The sequence below is a fragment of the Pleurodeles waltl genome, chromosome 4_1 (genome assembly GCF_031143425.1).
Source record: "Pleurodeles waltl isolate 20211129_DDA chromosome 4_1, aPleWal1.hap1.20221129, whole genome shotgun sequence".
Lineage (NCBI taxonomy): Eukaryota > Metazoa > Chordata > Amphibia > Caudata > Salamandridae > Pleurodeles > Pleurodeles waltl.
In genome coordinates, this window is record NC_090442.1 from 910,784,716 (window position 1) to 910,801,407 (window position 16,692).

Genomic DNA, 16,692 nt, shown 5'->3' on the forward strand with positions numbered 1-16,692 from the left:
TGTCTGCCGTCCCCACCACTCCTCCCATCTCATTGGTTCGTTATTTAATTTCGGTCACAAGTCACTGCTTGAGTGAAAGTTAATTGTATGACATCTTTAAATGCCAACATTTCCTTGCCATTGTATTCAGTCCAGCAAATGTGGTTCAAAGACTTTATTACAAAGGCCTTGATGATATTAGATTGTACGGTTGTTCATATTAGTATATATTAATTTTTTTCAATGTTGCATTTGAAGAAACACTAATTTGCAGGCAGGGTTAAACATTTTATGTGGCAAGAAATGTCCAAGTATGAATTTAAAACATCAATAGCTCTAACTCAAGCAAACGCGAGACCCATTGCATTACAAATCCTTGTTACCAAAGGTGACAGTCATGGGATGGAAGGTTCGGGTTCTGCCTCACATCCTGGGTAACAGATCTGCAATACAGGCAAAACTGACAACTTTCAGGACTTGTGGGAGGTGAAATGGGAGGTAATGGTGGGAGGTGCAGTTCCAGTATGGGTGGTTAGTTGGGAGGGACTTTTAACACCTGTCATAGTAGAGTTGGATAACCTTCCACCATAGAATGCGCTTGCTTATATAGACACTACAGACTTCCCCTTTCATAGATTACATTACGGGGAGGACAGGTGGTGAGGAGCCAATGAAACATCCTGAAGGATGGACAGTGTGACAGAGGCTGCTGGGCAGCGTGGTAATCAAGATGGCGACCCGACGTTTTCTTAATCATGTGACACAGATGCCTCAAACAAGATGAGCTAATGCTGTATAACTGCTGCTCTGAGTGTGTGGGGGTAGTTGAATTTCTTATATGGATTATGCTTGCTTCTCACTGTTCACAAGATCACTATGTCTGAATGACTGCTATTCTAATATGCTTGCATCTGGCTCTTTGCCTTAATTATGTGATATATATATATACATATACATACACACACATATATACACACACACACACACACACACACAATATGTCCCAGCTGTGAAAAGACAAATCAAAGAGGCTTTAAAAATATTTATATATATTTGCACGTTGGCATTTACAAAAGTTTTAGTTAAAAAACAAAAAAAAAATGAAGTTCCGCCTTTCCTGTGAAGGCTAATTGGGCCAAAAAAAAAAAAAAAAAAAGGCTTGCCTATTCATTCGCTACACTCAAAGTACTACTTCTTCAGTATTACAAAAGTGTAACCCCCTCTCCACTACTTCATACAGCAGGCAGAGAGGATGAGGGGGTTGAATGAATTTCTCTCTCACACATCTAAATTGTAGTGCTCTAAAAAGATCAAAGTGATGTCTAAAGTGCTGTGCTGGGCGATATAAAACTTAGCATAAATAAATACATTTCTCCTTAACCCCTTGCATTCCTCTTATCACCACTTACACCACACTTCAGATACTCACATACAGTCTTCCAGCCTGCCATTCCCCAAGTAATCGCCATAGCGAAGATAAATGCAATGGTTGAAAGCACAAAGGGCACACCATCTGAAACTAAGAAATTAAAGGCTGTCGGAATACGACAATTTGAAGTAGAAGCATACTTCACAGTCAGCAGAATAAACAGCAAAGGCTCCCAGCTCGGATTGCAGACAGACATTCTCACAGATCAGGGTTATAAGAGGTCTGCTTTTAAGACACTGACATTAGTCCAGTTCTGGCATGTCTAAGAAGAAAACTTAGAGATTGCTTCTTCCCTCCCTCCCCCCTTGTTTGTGTTACTTCTCTCCTTCCCCCCTTGTCTGTGTGGCTTCTTCCCTACCACCCCTCCTTGTTCGTGTTACTTGTTTCCTTCCACCCCACCTTGCTCGTGTTGCTTCTTACCTCCCACCCCCTTTGTTAGTGTTGCTTCTTCCTTCCCACCCCATCCCCTTGTTAAACTGCTGTTGAGTGAAATGCAAATTACTGTGTGTTTGTTCTCGCTGTCAGAAATGCACATAAAGCAAACCAGGGAAGCTCATGGCCTGAAAAAGGGTATGCTTCCCTCAGGATAAAACTGTCACATAGGGATGGGTCTCCTCGTTGAGCTCTGGGCACACCAAGAGCGCTCACATCATTCTAGCATGGTACTTATGTTTGAAGAGCAGGTGGTATCCCACACATCACTTTAGTCTTGTGGTTTCCCATGTGTGGTGAAGGTCTCAAGACCAGTGATGACCAATTCCATTCTTGAACTAGTCCCCAAGCTCAGCATTCATTTTGTGTTTATCGTGATCAGACAGAGGTCGTTGTTCTGGTATCTTGGTAGTGTTTCCTTCACATCTGTGTCAAGCCTGGTTCTAGACTGAGGGCATGCCATCACAAAGCATCCATTCACAAGCTGAAAAGATTACTATATATGTATTGAAAAACAAAGGTTTCAAAAGAAGCTAAGGCAGAATCAGAACTACACTACAAAACACAAACTATAGCCAGTCTAAAAAAAAAAAATCCTGAAACACATTCATTAAGGCTGATTTTTTTTTTTCTTCTAAAAAGCATTATTCACTTTCTGAAGAAAGTAAGGAGTAATGTAGTGCAGTATCAATGATCATTTTGAATTAGTTGAGGATTTAGTTTAGCACTATTTTAGAGTTCTTTCAAAAGCAACATTCCTAGTGTGTTTTACTACTTTTGAGATACGTTCTTAAGTGTTGTAGTCTGCACACTATGTAGGTTTACCTCTTCCTGAAAACTTTGTATAAATCAAATAACATGACTGAATAGGTATTAGTGCATCATACAGCGCTGTCAAATCTGAATATCTATTCTTTCAATCTGTTTATTAGCACACTTTACATATATTTCTTGAAATATCTTTCAAAGTGTTCACTTGCAGTGTGAATTTGGCAAAAGTTTGAGGGGGAAAAAAGGATCTTGTGTGACAGCGGATTTGCTGCAGCTGCCAGATCCCTCTTCAAGGCTGCACCATCCCTGTTGTATCCAGCTTGCTTCCACTAGTCCAAAGGTGCCCCCTTCCATGACAGAACTGATGGAACTTTCGACACCTTGGGAAGTGAAGAATGAAGCTAATAAGGAGACGGCTATTGTCACTAAGGCCTTAAAACCCAGAGAGAGCAAGGAAATCAATATCCTTGCCACTGGATGCCCAGTGAAACTTCAAACTGTATAAAAGATAGAATAGAGCTAGCAAACCAAAGTGGGCAAAGTGAATGATTCATACAACCAAAGTTCACTATTGCCAGTGTGGTGTTTTTGTGACTTGTTAATTAAACGAGGCAGATTGGTTGGTAAGTCCATAGTTCATAAGGATAGCATAATTTTGTAAAGTATAGAAAATAAAAAATACTTAGGTATGACACTGTTTCAGAGAAATATGAGATTTGACACACTGCCGAAAGAGGGACCTCTTGAAAATAGGGACCAAGAATAATAGACCAGGTTGCACCACTCTCATGATAGCCCTGTCCTTTAGAGACTTTAAATGTACAAAGTGATTAGAAGAGAGCACAGCCCCGCAGGCACGCATGCCCTCCACCGTCTAGAACCGGGCTTAATGCAGATGTAGAGGAAACACAACAAAGATAACAGAAAAAGAACTCCATCTGATCACGATGCAACACAAACAAGGGGTGGGTGGGAGGGAAAGAAGCAACACAAACAAGGGGTGGGTGGGAGGGAAAGAAGCAACACATACAAGGGGTGGGAAGAAGCAACCCAATTTGAAGCAACACGAACAAAGGGGAGTGAGGGAAGAAGCAACCCAATCAATTTGAAGCAACACAAAAAGGGGTCAGAGGGAAGACGTATCACAAACAATTCTAAGCAACACGAACAAGGGGGTGTGAGAGAAGAAGAAACACAAACAATTTGAAGCATCACAATCAGGGGTGGAATGGAAGAAGCAACACAAACAGGTGGTGTTGAAGAGGCAACATAAACAAGAGGGCTGGAGGGGAAGTAATAGCACAACTCAGAAAAATAAAATAAAAAAGGAGCAGCAACACAAGAAGAAGAAAAAAGAAAAACAGTTCCTTAATCACAGTGTCAATAGTGGAAGGACTGTAATCAAGATAAATCAATCTGTACTTGCTCCATTTTTCTGTTGAAAGAAGAGAAGGTGAAGCAAGCACACGCTGTCCAATTAAAAAGCAGACAATATAAGTGACAATGAAGCCAACAGACGATAAGCAATGGAGGGCCCAGGCCCCCTCCTGCATGTAATATATGTTTCAGCAAGAGAGGATACGCTTTAGCAAGTAAGACAGAAAAATCCACAGCAAGTGCCAAAGTGTCCAACAGTCATCTGCTTTGCTTTCATATTCGTGATCAGGGGAAAATATGATGCATAGAAAGATGGAAATTAAACAGGATTTCTATAACAGAAGGCCTAAAGAGAGAAGCTGTAGCCAGTCACAGTTTGAACCATTCAACTTTGAGTACATCAATTACTGCAGGCACAAATAACTTTTTTTCAACAAGGGATTTGTGTGTTTTTCAGGTAGGCTGCCACTTTAGTCTGGAGACACTTCTGCAAAAAGCACTGGTTAAACGAATGAGAAAAGTCTCTTAGGGTCTTCACTAAATCTAAATGAGCAGCTTACATGATCAATATGAAAGACAGCACTGACCATTGAAATAAAAAAGTTTAAATACCTGCATGTTCCATGCAGGATTGGTTATTTTACTCTACACCATTAGAGTCACTAACTCATAAGGGTGTGGACATTCATTTCACCAAAAAAACATACTCACAGAAAGAACTCAGTATTAATGTAAAGCTTTGCAGTTAAATGTGATCACAGCATGCCCGGCACATGATCCACAAACATCTTTTGACACAATCAGTGTAGGGCATATTTTAACAGGTCAAACTTGAGACATCTGGTGCTAATTACTGAACGAAGTATGTCAGTATGCTAAACAGCATTCTTGTTGAATAGCTTAAATTCTGCAGGGAAGAATTTAAAGTACAAGAGGGAGGAGGTTGTGAATCACTAAGGCTCATCACATCAGGACATGTAAACATACGCTTGTTCACCTACTCTGAGAATAAGTGATCATTATTAACAGAGTACATCTTCGGACTCAATAAAAGCAAAACATCCAGTTTCATCTCACCCGTCCATTCTCGCACTCCTAGCCAATTAACATCCTAGTTTTTCATCCACAATCTGACCACTACTAAAGCCAGCCTAAGTCCATTACTAAGTGATCACTCACTGAATCTTCAACTAACATTATAGTTATCCAAAAAGGCTCAATGAAACCAAATAAGCAGCAAATCCTGTCAGAAACAATAAATCGCATCCAGGAAATGTAGTTCCACATTTCATGCAAAACTCTTAGTTGAAAGCCTTTGTGAAAAGGACATTTCAGAAAGATAATCTTAATAGCCCTAAAGGAAGCAATTAACCCTTTCATTGCTAGGACTTTTCCCGTTTGAATATTTGGCCCTTTTCTAGGCATTTGGAATAGATTGCCCTTAGGCCTCCATAACTCCCCCCCCCCCCCCCCCCCCCCCCACATAAGGTATCCACGTCAAACGTGTCCCCTTTCTTTCCAACATCCAGGGAATTCCAAAGGTAGCCAGAGTTTGGAGATTCTTCTGTGGGGGCTATGAAAATAGCCAAAAGATAGCAACATTTTTATTTATTTCTGGGGTGGAGGGGATAGGGAAAAAGTGCTCCACAAAAAGCTTCTATTTTTCTAAAAATGGCATCAACAAAAGATTTGCCGAGCTAAAGCCATTTTCCTAGCTTTCATAAGTATGCACAGCTGAATCAAAAAACTATTTTTTCCCCCAGAGTTTTGCCATTTTTCAATGAGGTAGCCCGTTTTTCTTAATATTTGTGCTTGCAACCTATTGCCAGTTTGTGAAGGAAACCAGGTTTAAACCCATGAGTGATCCAGGAATGCTACAGATTTCTAAAAAATAGACAAACTTCTAAAGTCAGCCGGTGGTTGTTCGTGTAGATCCCTCAAGGTTTTCCCAAACAGACTTACTGCTGAAATGTAAAAAAAAAAAAAAATGAATAGGAAAAAACAACCATTTGTGACAACGTTTTCAGGTTCATCAGGGAAGTAGTGTTTGGGCCAAGAGCTCAGAACTCAAAAGTCAAACAACAGACAATAACGCACAGTCCACCCCACGGCCCATCTTGATAAAATAAAATGTTCTTTTGCCGAAAAACAAAATACTACACAGTTCACTAGGGTATCAGTTATAGGATTGCAATCGCATCTATGATTCATACCAAGCATTTCGTGTACTATGATGTGCTCATCCCATTCTAGGAAATTCACTCCAAGTGACTTATTTGAAAAGTAAACGCCTAGACATATGTTAGGCATAAGAGCAGTTCTCTAGTAATGAGCAGCACTGCAAGCCTGCTCAGCTGGTGCTGTCTTCAGTAGATGCAGTGTGAGGGCCAGTATCAGATGGGTGTCGTTTCAGTCAGTTGTGGCGTCATGGACTATTTCAGACAATTGTTTCTTTTTTGCAGTTGCAGCCTGCTGGGCAGTTTCACATGGGTCCAGATTCAGCAGTTGCAGTCTTTGAATTGGGAACAGCACTCCTGTGATGATGACAGATACCTCATCAGATACACCAATGTTGGGCGGCAGCAGCATCGGTCTGTTGGGTATGTTGCACAAGAGCCAGATTATATGATGCTGCTTTTGGGTTTGATTTCTTGACTGACATTTGTGGCAAGTTCCCCGACTCCTGTGAGAGAGGGAACTACGACCTGCCAAGAAACTACTCCTTTTGAGTGCTAACCAACAGGTTACTGACAGTGATATGCAGTCTGGTGGGATATGACCAAAACAGCTTCCTACTTAGGTGCACTACTAGACTTTGCCTAAAGTGACTGAACACAATCTTGTGTAGGTCATGGGACGGCAAGAAGCAGTGAGCCCTGAGCTCTATAGACTGAGAAGGCCTTTGACTCTCTGCAGTGCCTCTTTATGTTTCTCCTGTTACATAGAACTACTGTTCACAAAACCATGGGTGTGCATTACGGCCAACTGTGCAATGTTTGAACCCTTCCCAATCAGAAAAGGTACCAGCCAAGTGTGTCCCTTCAACCTCCCCTCCCCCCCCATCTGTTCTTTTTAAGAATAAAACCCCTACCTGAGTGGATTATTACGTGGGTTCTCATGACTCAAGGGAAGACAAAAATCACATTATACACTGATGACCATCTAATATTTATAAGCGACCCCTCACAATCGCTACCTCCCTTAATGCTCACGTTCCAGATCTATGGAGAGGCCTACACTTAACCACAATCTGGACAAAGACTACCTGTTTCATAGTGTCTGGTGAACACACTGATCTTCAAATGTCCAGAGACCTATGCCGCACCTCAGACCACTGCAAGCAACTAGGCATGCAAGTTATCCTCAATAAACAGCGAGTATGGGTCTAAACATCACACTTTTGCTTACCCTCAAACAAGACACGGAATCCTGGAACTCTGCTAATTACCATGGCATGTGGTGGTGGGTCCTTTCTAAAATGATGTCTCTAGTGGCCAAGATGGCGGCGTGAGCGGACGCGTTGGCCCAAGCTCCCCCGCCCGGGCCTCTAAATCTGCCTGGAGACTCCCGAGCTGGGGGGTCCATGGGGTCCGGCTGGGGTGCCTGAAGTGGCAGGACCCTGAGGCAACCGGGCGAACTGAAGACGCCCGCGGCCGGGCCATCGCGCGCGGGAGGCGGCGCGTCCTGGGCCGGTGCCGCGAACAACGTAGGAGGAGGGCTGCAGTCTCTGCCGTGGTGTGGCCCTGGAGCCCGGAGACCCGCTGGACGGACGAGGGAGCGCGGCGGCGCACTTTGTGGGGGCAGTGACCCTTCAGTGAGAAGAGCCTGTGGCGGGGGCCCAGCGCGCAGCTGGGCCCTGGAATTGAGAGCGGCAGCACGCGCTTGGTGAGGCCTACTGGAGAGAGGCCCTTGAGACGACGGTAAGCGGGCAAAGCTGTGACTGGGCTGCAGGGCACTGTGCTGGTGGCGTTTGGGGGCATGGAGTAGGACTGGCCACGGGTCGGCGGTGCGATCCGCCCACGGTGGCCTTTATAAAGCTGAGACTGACTGTTTTGCGACAAAGCCCGTGGGGCATTTTCCAGCATGAAAGGCCGACGGCCACTAGCAGGAGTCTGTGGCCAGAAAAACACGACCCACGGTAGCGCTGCGCAGAGGTCCGGTTGGGGTTCCAGTGTCTCCACAGTTAGACGGCGGAGGGGATGCGACCTCCAAGACCAAGCGGACAGGTCAGTGAGAGACATGCTTACTGGAGGACGTACAGCCCCAGGAGGGGTCCCTGAGGAGCCACCGTCCGCGAAGCCCCCCCCCCCCCGAGGTCAGAGGGGAGGCGGCAGAGGACAACGAGGTCCCTGTTACGAAGGCTTTCCTTACCTCCCTGTTTGAAGCTCTCCGCAGCGACCTGCAGGAACTCCGCAAAGATATATCTCAGGAGGTTAAGGAGCTACGGGTTGAACTTACCTCCCTAGGTGAGCAGGTGACGCAGGTTGAAGATGGGGAAACGGCCCGTGGTGAAGAGGTGGCGGACCTGCAGCAGGAGGAGGTGATCCGCTTGCGGGAGCAGCAGGACTCCCTTCAGATGCCGGTGGAGGACCTGGAGAATCGATCGCGCAGATATAACATCCGCATTAGAGGGGTACCGATCGGGGCTGAGAAGGAGGACATTGAAGATTTTGTGGTGGCGTTGTTCCGATCTATCATCGACCCGGAGGAATCTCGGGAGATCATCCTGGACAGGGTCCATCGTGTGGGCCGTTCTGGTGGAACTGAGGATCACCCGCCGGACATCTTGGCGTGTGTTCACAATTTTGCACTGAAGGAAAGCATCTTGCAGCGAACGCGCAACCTCCCGCAGGTCCACTTTAGAGGGCATTAGCTCCAATTATATCAGGGCCTTTCGATCCGGACTTTGCAGCGGAGGAGCGAGTTTAAACCTATCACAGAGCACTTACGAGCACACGCTGTGTCGTACTCGTGGGGCCACCCGTTTCGCCTTGTCTTCCGTTGGGAGGAGCAGCTCCGCCAGGCGAAATCTTTGGCAGAGGCGACCAGGATACTGGGCTTGGAGGGAGACACCCGGGGCCCGGATAGGAAGCTGGTGCCTACTGACAGGACTCACCCGCGTTGGCGGAGGAAGGAGAGGTGGAGGAATCAGCGGCGCCCTACTGTGTCGGGGCAGATTTCGGAGCGTCAATCGGCAGTGAGCAGTGTGGCAGCCGGGACAAGTACCTAGCGATGAGAGACGAGGAGCTACTGGTCGGCTGTGGGTCATTTGTTGCGGGGTCTCTGCCCTCATAGCAAGGCCTGGGCGGCGGAGTCGATGGACTTGGTGAACAAATCTGTGTGGTTCTACTGCCCTGCTGTGACTTTTCCTCTTTGGGATGTGTGTGAGAGGACTTCTTTGTTTTGAGCACCTGTTGTGCGTTATGGTTATATGTTGGTATGCTTCCCTGCGAGTCTGGCGCTTATGGATTATAACGGTATTGTTGTGTGACCTGGAGTGGCTGAGGTGCAGCTCTGGGCCTTGGCCCCTCCGCAGATCTCCTTCCCTCCTTGGCAATTCTTTCCCTAAGATGCATGACAGTTAAGTGCTTAAGTTTGAATGTCCGTGGGCTTAACAGCCCGACCAAGTGACTGGCAATACTGTCGAGGCTAGAGAAATCTGGGAGTCATATTTGTTTATTACAGGAGACGCACCTGCTGTATAAGGACACATTTCGCATGTGTTTGCGGTGGTTCCCTAGACAGCTTTGGTCTTCGGCAGCCACGAAGCATGCTGGGGTGGCAATATTGCTTTCAAGGACCTTTCCTGGGGAAATAGTGGGGAAGATACACGAGATGCAAGGCAGGTTTCTGGCTATTAGAGTAAGGCTTGGGCCCTTCTTTTTCATTATCGCCTCTCTCTATGCTCTGAATGCCCAGCAGGAGGCCTTCCTGAGACAGGTGGTTTCCCCAATCCTTAGCTCGCCGGACAGTGCCATTTTGGTAGGCGGAGATTTTAATCTGGTGATGGATAATGAGCTTGACCGCTCGGCCCAACGCTTTGGACAGACAGGGGCGTTATCTGAGGCGGGACATCAGTGGCTGGCTGAATGTGGGTTGGAGGAAGTTACATCCCACGCTCCGAGATTACTCCTTCTATTCGGCAGCGTCTAGGACTTATGCACGGCCCGATCTTTTCCTGGCTTCACACAAGTTTATGCCCCGAGTCAGGGAGGCCACAATAGAGCCTTGACCGATCATGCTCCAGTTACTGTAGAGCTTGCCATGGACGTGGGTCGGGTAGGTACTCCAAATTGGCGCTTTAGGGACTCCTTGCTCCAGAGTGTGACAGTGATGGAGACGCTCCGGCGCGCGATCTTAGACTACATCAGCTTCAATGACGATGGCAGCACGTCCTTGGAGACTGTGTGGGAGGCTCTAAAGGCTGTGATCCGGGGCGAGGTAATGGCACTGTCTGCAAGAGATAATAAGGCGAGGAGGGAGATAAGGGAGAAGTTGGAGCAGAAAGTGGCTGTACTGGAGCGCTCCCATAAATCTACCGGCGCACCTAGAATTTGGCGGGAGTTAGAGAAGGTGAGGCAGCAGCTGAAACGACTGGACTGGGATAGGGTGGAGTATGCGGTAGTGCGACTTAAGCATAAATATTATATCGGGAGTAACAGGTGCGGGAAGCTCTTGGCACATCGGCTACGAGCACAACGAGCGGCGTCGGCGATAAAACTAATCCGCTCTCCTTTTGTAGGGGAGGCCCACACGAGCGACCAGATCGCAGAAGCCTTTGCGGAGTTCTACCGGGGGTTGTATGCGGCGGATGGGCGGGACGATGTGGCCCCAGATTCCTATCTAGGGAATATAGCAATCACCCCTCTGGGGGAAAGGGAGGCTTCCCTGTTGGACCAGCCGATAAAAGCAGAGGAGGGTATATCAGCAATCTTGTGCCTAAAGGTCAGGAATTCCCCTGGCCCCGACGGGTTCACGGCATTATTTTATAAGACCTTCTGCATGGAGCTCGCCCTGCTCCTTGTGCGGCTTTTTAATTCCTTCCAGATGACCGGTGCCCTGACGCCCAGTATGTTGGATGCTACCATTGCTGTTATACATAAACCGGTTGAAATGCGAGGCAAGAACTTTTGCAAGACTTTTCATTCTGTTAAAATACTTTTCCAGTCTTATTTTCCCATTTCTGATGTCAGTAACCACCAGTGACCACCAAAATGTGGCAGGAAAAGACAAAATCATGAGAGGGTTGACCAATTTATGTGGCAGGACAAGTCCAGTTCCGAATTTACAATGCCAATAGCTCTAACTAAAGAAAATGCAAGACATATTGCAATGCAAATGCTAGTTTTTCAGTGGAAGCACACAACTTCTGCTCAAAGCTGTACACATACAACACGTGGACAGACACTAAGCCTCTTTCGCGTTACCACTTATCAAAGCTATTTTTGTATTGGTCATTTAGTAATAGTGACAGTGTGCTGTCAAGCCTGGCCTAAAAGTGACACAAACAGTACTGCAATAGATGCAGTGTACCTCTTAAGGCAAAGCAAGTTAAGTTGCTGATTTCTTTGGGGCTTGAAGTCTACGGGGGCTAATTCTGCAGAGCAGCGGGGATGCATCTATGTGTCTACCTTAAGCATAAAGAAATATTGGAAACTGTTCTATGTTTAAGCGGGGTGTGGCTACACAAAAAAAAAAAAAAACACAGATAGAGCAAAGAAATTAATACATTAGAAAATGCCACCTAAACTTCCCGGAACTGCTTGTGTTCCTGTATGTTCAGACACCTCTTAAATGTGTTTGCTCAATGATTTTTACAGCCAAAGTAAACACTGAGACCATAAAATAAACTCACTCTCCCTTTTCCTGTAAATTACTCCTCATTCTTCCTAACCACTGAAAATTAACCACTGTAATAAACACAAACTGTTGCGCCCTTCACTGTGCGGGATAAACATTGCGTGTGCCTTTTACAGAATTAAATAAAGATAACAATTTCGCTACAAAGAACAAATTGTGCTATAAAGCCTACACGCTGCTTTAGAGTGAGTTCACTTCTGAAAACAACAAGAAACAATATTTAAATAAGGCATAACTGCTGGGCATTTATTCCCCTTAGGCTTGGTGCACCTCTACCCCCATCATGCAACCCTAGAATACCTACGGTTTCCTCGAGCTTACAACTAGATTAACTGTTGCTCTTCCACATACTTATGCGTTCAAAGCATCCAAATAGAAACAGGGTCAAGAACAGACACCTTTTTTCAAAGGCGGATACAGCTTATCTGCACCAATGTGGGTTCATGCTACTGGATGGACTAGGGCGAAGTTTCCTTGGCCATTCAGGTGATAAACATAACTGGGAGGGGAGGGTGGACTGTGACAATAAACATTATTTAGCAGAATATGAGCCAATGGGAATATGGAGAAACGGGTGTATGCGGATGGCAATAGCTAGTGATAACTGAATTGGATATGTTTATGGTTCAAACCACCTATCTCACTACAGTTTCTATTACCAAAAAACGGGTGTGGGTAAACCATTAATGGGTACAGTAAAATAAAAGGTGTTCTCCGCCATACAGTTGGATGACTGCCTGTGAATATGGTAGATGTTCAATAATGCCATCTGACAAAGACAACATTCACACAATCAATAAATTACAACATAACTTGGAAACGATTAAGTACTTTTAACTGCTATCTATTGTCACTTTCGTTTCCAAATGAAAATCAAAACCTCAGAGAACCCACCGGTTTAAAACGTGCATGATTTGTTGCCGTTTAAAAAATGAAATGTTCTCAACCAAGAAGAATTTCAGTTCTCTATAAACGAAGCAAACAACTACATTTAGAACACACTCAGGTTACAAGTGGCACTGTAATTAATAAATCAAACTTACTTGCCAGAGGGCGCTCCACACATACCAAAAAGCCCCACCTATCAGGTACCACAGACATGGTGTTGGGTGCAAGGCATGCGGGAAGACAGTGGCGAAAAGTAATCTTTTAAAGTAATGGGATTCGACACCACCTCTGCATCCCAGCAAGCAAGCCTAACTTATTATAGGAGGGTACTTTTCTTGAGGGTGCCGGCGGGAGGGGTGGATGTCTCACAATAAAGAGTTTAAAAGACTCATTACATTTTATATTATACTCCTCAGTATTCACCTCCACTGTGACAGGGCAAGCATTCTGTCATAGATGCAAGACACAAGAAACAGGTACCTTCTAATGCCAAGAACTACATACAGTAAGTATGGCAGATGCAGGCTAGCAAGCCTAACACGCTCTATTACATTCTCACACTCATTTTCACTCATAATCACATCATACACTCAAGCTCACTTGCTTACTCACTTCCCGTCACTCTCACCCATTCATGCTTGCTCACCGCTCATACACAGTTACCGCCGATACTTGAGAATGTTTTGTTTATTTGCCATCAGATGCCTTTGTCTATCTGCTTCATCCACTCAACTGTTAGTGCCTGGACCCCTGGGAAGGTCCAAAGGTTCCTCTACCAGTAAGAAGCTGAACACTTAACTCTGGAGGCTGTTCGGGACGTACACCCTGTACTGTGCAGGCCTGAGATTTCTCCCTCCTGTTTTTTCACCTTCTGCTCATCCTAGGGTGAGGTGGGGAGGGTCAGTAAGGCTCCTCACCCCCCCACACTTGTGATGAGAACGGGGATAAAGGTGGCAGCACTGACATATAGTGCCTGGCACTACAAAGCTTAGGCCCAAAGCCATGGATGGATGACTATGATTCATATCACAAATGGGGGGGGGGGGGGTCTGAGGTATAGCAGGAAATTTGCCAACTCTAGGTTGTCGGTCAGATGACTGGCACATGCATATACGGCCCTGTGCCAGCCATCAGACAGACCTTCTGGATACTTGCTCTGGTCAGCGTGAAATGCTGCACCCCATCATAGTTTCCTAACATGTTCTAGCGCCCTCTGTCCGCAGCCAAATACCTCCCCATGCTTCAGGACCTCGACTTCCTTGAGTGCAACAATTAATCTAGCTTTTCAGTAGGACGTATGCATCTCCATAAACTAGTCCATGGGTCTAAGCATAGGCACTGTGTGGCCACCGTTTATGCATCACTAACTGTGCTCATTGCACTTTTTTTCTAGTGTTAGTTCTGCACAAATTAAAGCAATAACGTAGGTACAATGCGATTTATCCTGTTGGCATTGAGATAAATGTATCTAATGTTATAAACTCACGTGGACTCCAAGGTACAGTTGTTGGTTTATTTACACGTCAATTATTTACAAAAACACTCTTGGGTGATTCTCAGGAGGACGCTATCAACGAATCGGGCGGCGACTGAAAGAGGAGATGCAAGCAGGTGGTTGCCTAATATGAAACCTTCAGCTCTGCACACGCTGAATTCATGGATAGTGGCAGGGAGTTCCAGAGTTTTGCACCTACTACAGGGAGGTAGCGAGATCCCGGGGCTAAGGAGAAGCTGCCTCTTCGCAGCTAGATCTACTTGCGGCCAGGAAGCGGGAGCTCAGCTGGTGCACAGAGGCTCGGAAAAAGCTGCAAAAGCCGAAACAGCCAGGTGCAAGTGAGCCTGCGGCAGAGTAGCAGGTAGCATTGTGCCTGCTCACAGTGTGCAAACCGTGGCAGGCGGCTTTGTTGCATTTTCAGAGACCTCTCCCGGAGATAAAGCGGCGAGACCCCATGCTCCCGGAAGCTACAGACAGCCTGCCCCGGGTACCTACCAGACGGAACCGTAGGCGCCGGAGCCCACTGGAGTGAGGTTGGTGTAGCGTTCGGGTACCTCCCACACAGTCTTGTTCAGCTCCTGCCGGTAAAAGCCCGCTTTCGCCGACATCTTCACCCAGCTGCTCCGCCGGGCTCCACACAGTGTAAGGGCCAGAGGCTGCCGATAGCTGGCTCCTCCTCCTGCATAGGAAGTGCCGATGAGAGGGGCGGAGCAGCTCGGTAAGGGGCGGTACCTCGGAGGTTAGTGGGCGGGGCATAGAGGTGAGAGACGGGCTCAGCACGAAGCACAGCGAGGAACGTCACCCCCTCCTTTCGGCTAGATCCAATTAGGCGAAAAGATAGCAACGCCTCCTTACCACGTGACACGTACGTCCCAAACGTCTCACTGCGTATCACGGGGTGCTCGTTTCACGTACTGTTTCCAACTAGTGGATTAAGAAGGCGAGAGTTACAACATCGTTGTACTGGAAGCTTTGTATAAACAAATCGGAGACGTGGGAGGGCAACTTCAGTGTCTACGTATGCCGTTCCTCCGTACATTAAAAAACTGATGGGCAGGAGTCCGTCCATAATCGGTTCGTGAAAATGAATTAAATATTCGAGATTAGGAAATGTTCAACTTCTTTCCTCATCTTGAAATTGTTCCATAATAGGTCTCTATTCCCTTGCTACTGCTTAAACGAGCGGGCATTTAGCATTGCGCAAGTATTCAACACCACTTGAAAACAATTTGAAAATGTATGTACACCAAAGGATCGTTTGGAGTTCCATTTTGCCTTCGAAACTTCAACCATAGTGAGTGTCCCGATGAAGTAAAGCAAAGACGAAACGCATTGGATAGGCCATTGAAGTGTATCAAACTAGAGACATATTATGAAACAATTTCAAGGTGAATAAATAAAGAAGCCTGGACCCGACTATAACACGCTCCCCTGATGATACGCGCCTTGTTTTGTAAAATAACAATATCCTGCCAGTTTTGTAAGCAGTGATAGTGTTGGTCCACAAAGAGATTTGCATTTGAGCTTATGTCCGTGCCCTCTCACACACTGGACTGTTTAACCGTGATTACCTGCAAGAACATCCAGGAACTAAATTTTATTTTGCATTTCAGAGGTCTGCCAACTATCTTTTCAGACAAGTGCATCTTGCATTATGGAGCTTGTGGTTTTGCTATTAAAACACTATGAGCTTCTAGCTAAAATGCTAAAACTAGCTGAAACATCACATGGAGCCACTTGTCAGCTATGTTTAAAAATTGTACAAAGTCATCTAGCGCATTTAAAATACTGCTTATTTCACACATATAACCAAAAGTAAACTCTGCTCAGAAATTATGTGAGAGTTAACTTTTTCACTCAGATTATGCATTAAGACAGGCATTGGCAATGTAAATCATTTTTTTGCTTTTGTTTAGTGTACGTTTTTTACCGAGCTGCACACCATCATGAAAGTACAAATTGGACAGCAGCAACACAGCTGTCCCTAACATACAGCATAAGCAAAGGACAGGCAGCAGTAGTAGGAGGAACATCACTCGATTTTCTAACACATATAAAACATACGACACAGGTAGCTAACACACAACACAGAGAGTGACAGACATTAAAGTACTGTTCTACAATTTCCATAAACTTACAAGAAATACAAAACTCATACAAGAAACAGCTAAATCTATTGTGGAATTAGCATACATCCGTGTACTTATGTAGAATGATGAACTCTCATCTACCTAGTTGGAAGGTCTCCTTGTTATAGATGAATTCTCTCCAAAATGCTCTAAAATGTGGTGATTACAGAAAAAGAGCCACAGTGTACCACACTAATTGCCTAGGGTCCCACAGTTTGGTCAAGGTAAGCTGGGATTGAAACCAGGTTTCCTGATTAGCTATTGTGCATTTCAGATCCTGGATGGATATCACACTCTTTCCCCCTTCTGCCCTGATGACAATTTTATTAGTG

At 45.6% G+C, this 16,692-nt stretch overlaps 1 protein-coding gene across 1 annotated transcript in view; it reads right to left on the reverse strand.

The window, feature by feature from the left end:
* Positions 1-14,925, reverse strand: part of MAPK11 (mitogen-activated protein kinase 11) — a 178,481-nt gene extending 163,556 nt beyond the window's left edge. The window contains exon 1 of the mRNA XM_069229665.1: positions 14,727-14,925. Coding sequence (XP_069085766.1) covers positions 14,727-14,839 — 113 coding nt within the window. The 5' untranslated portion in view covers positions 14,840-14,925. The remainder of the gene's footprint in view (positions 1-14,726) is intronic.
* Positions 14,926-16,692: the final 1,767 nt, after the last annotated feature.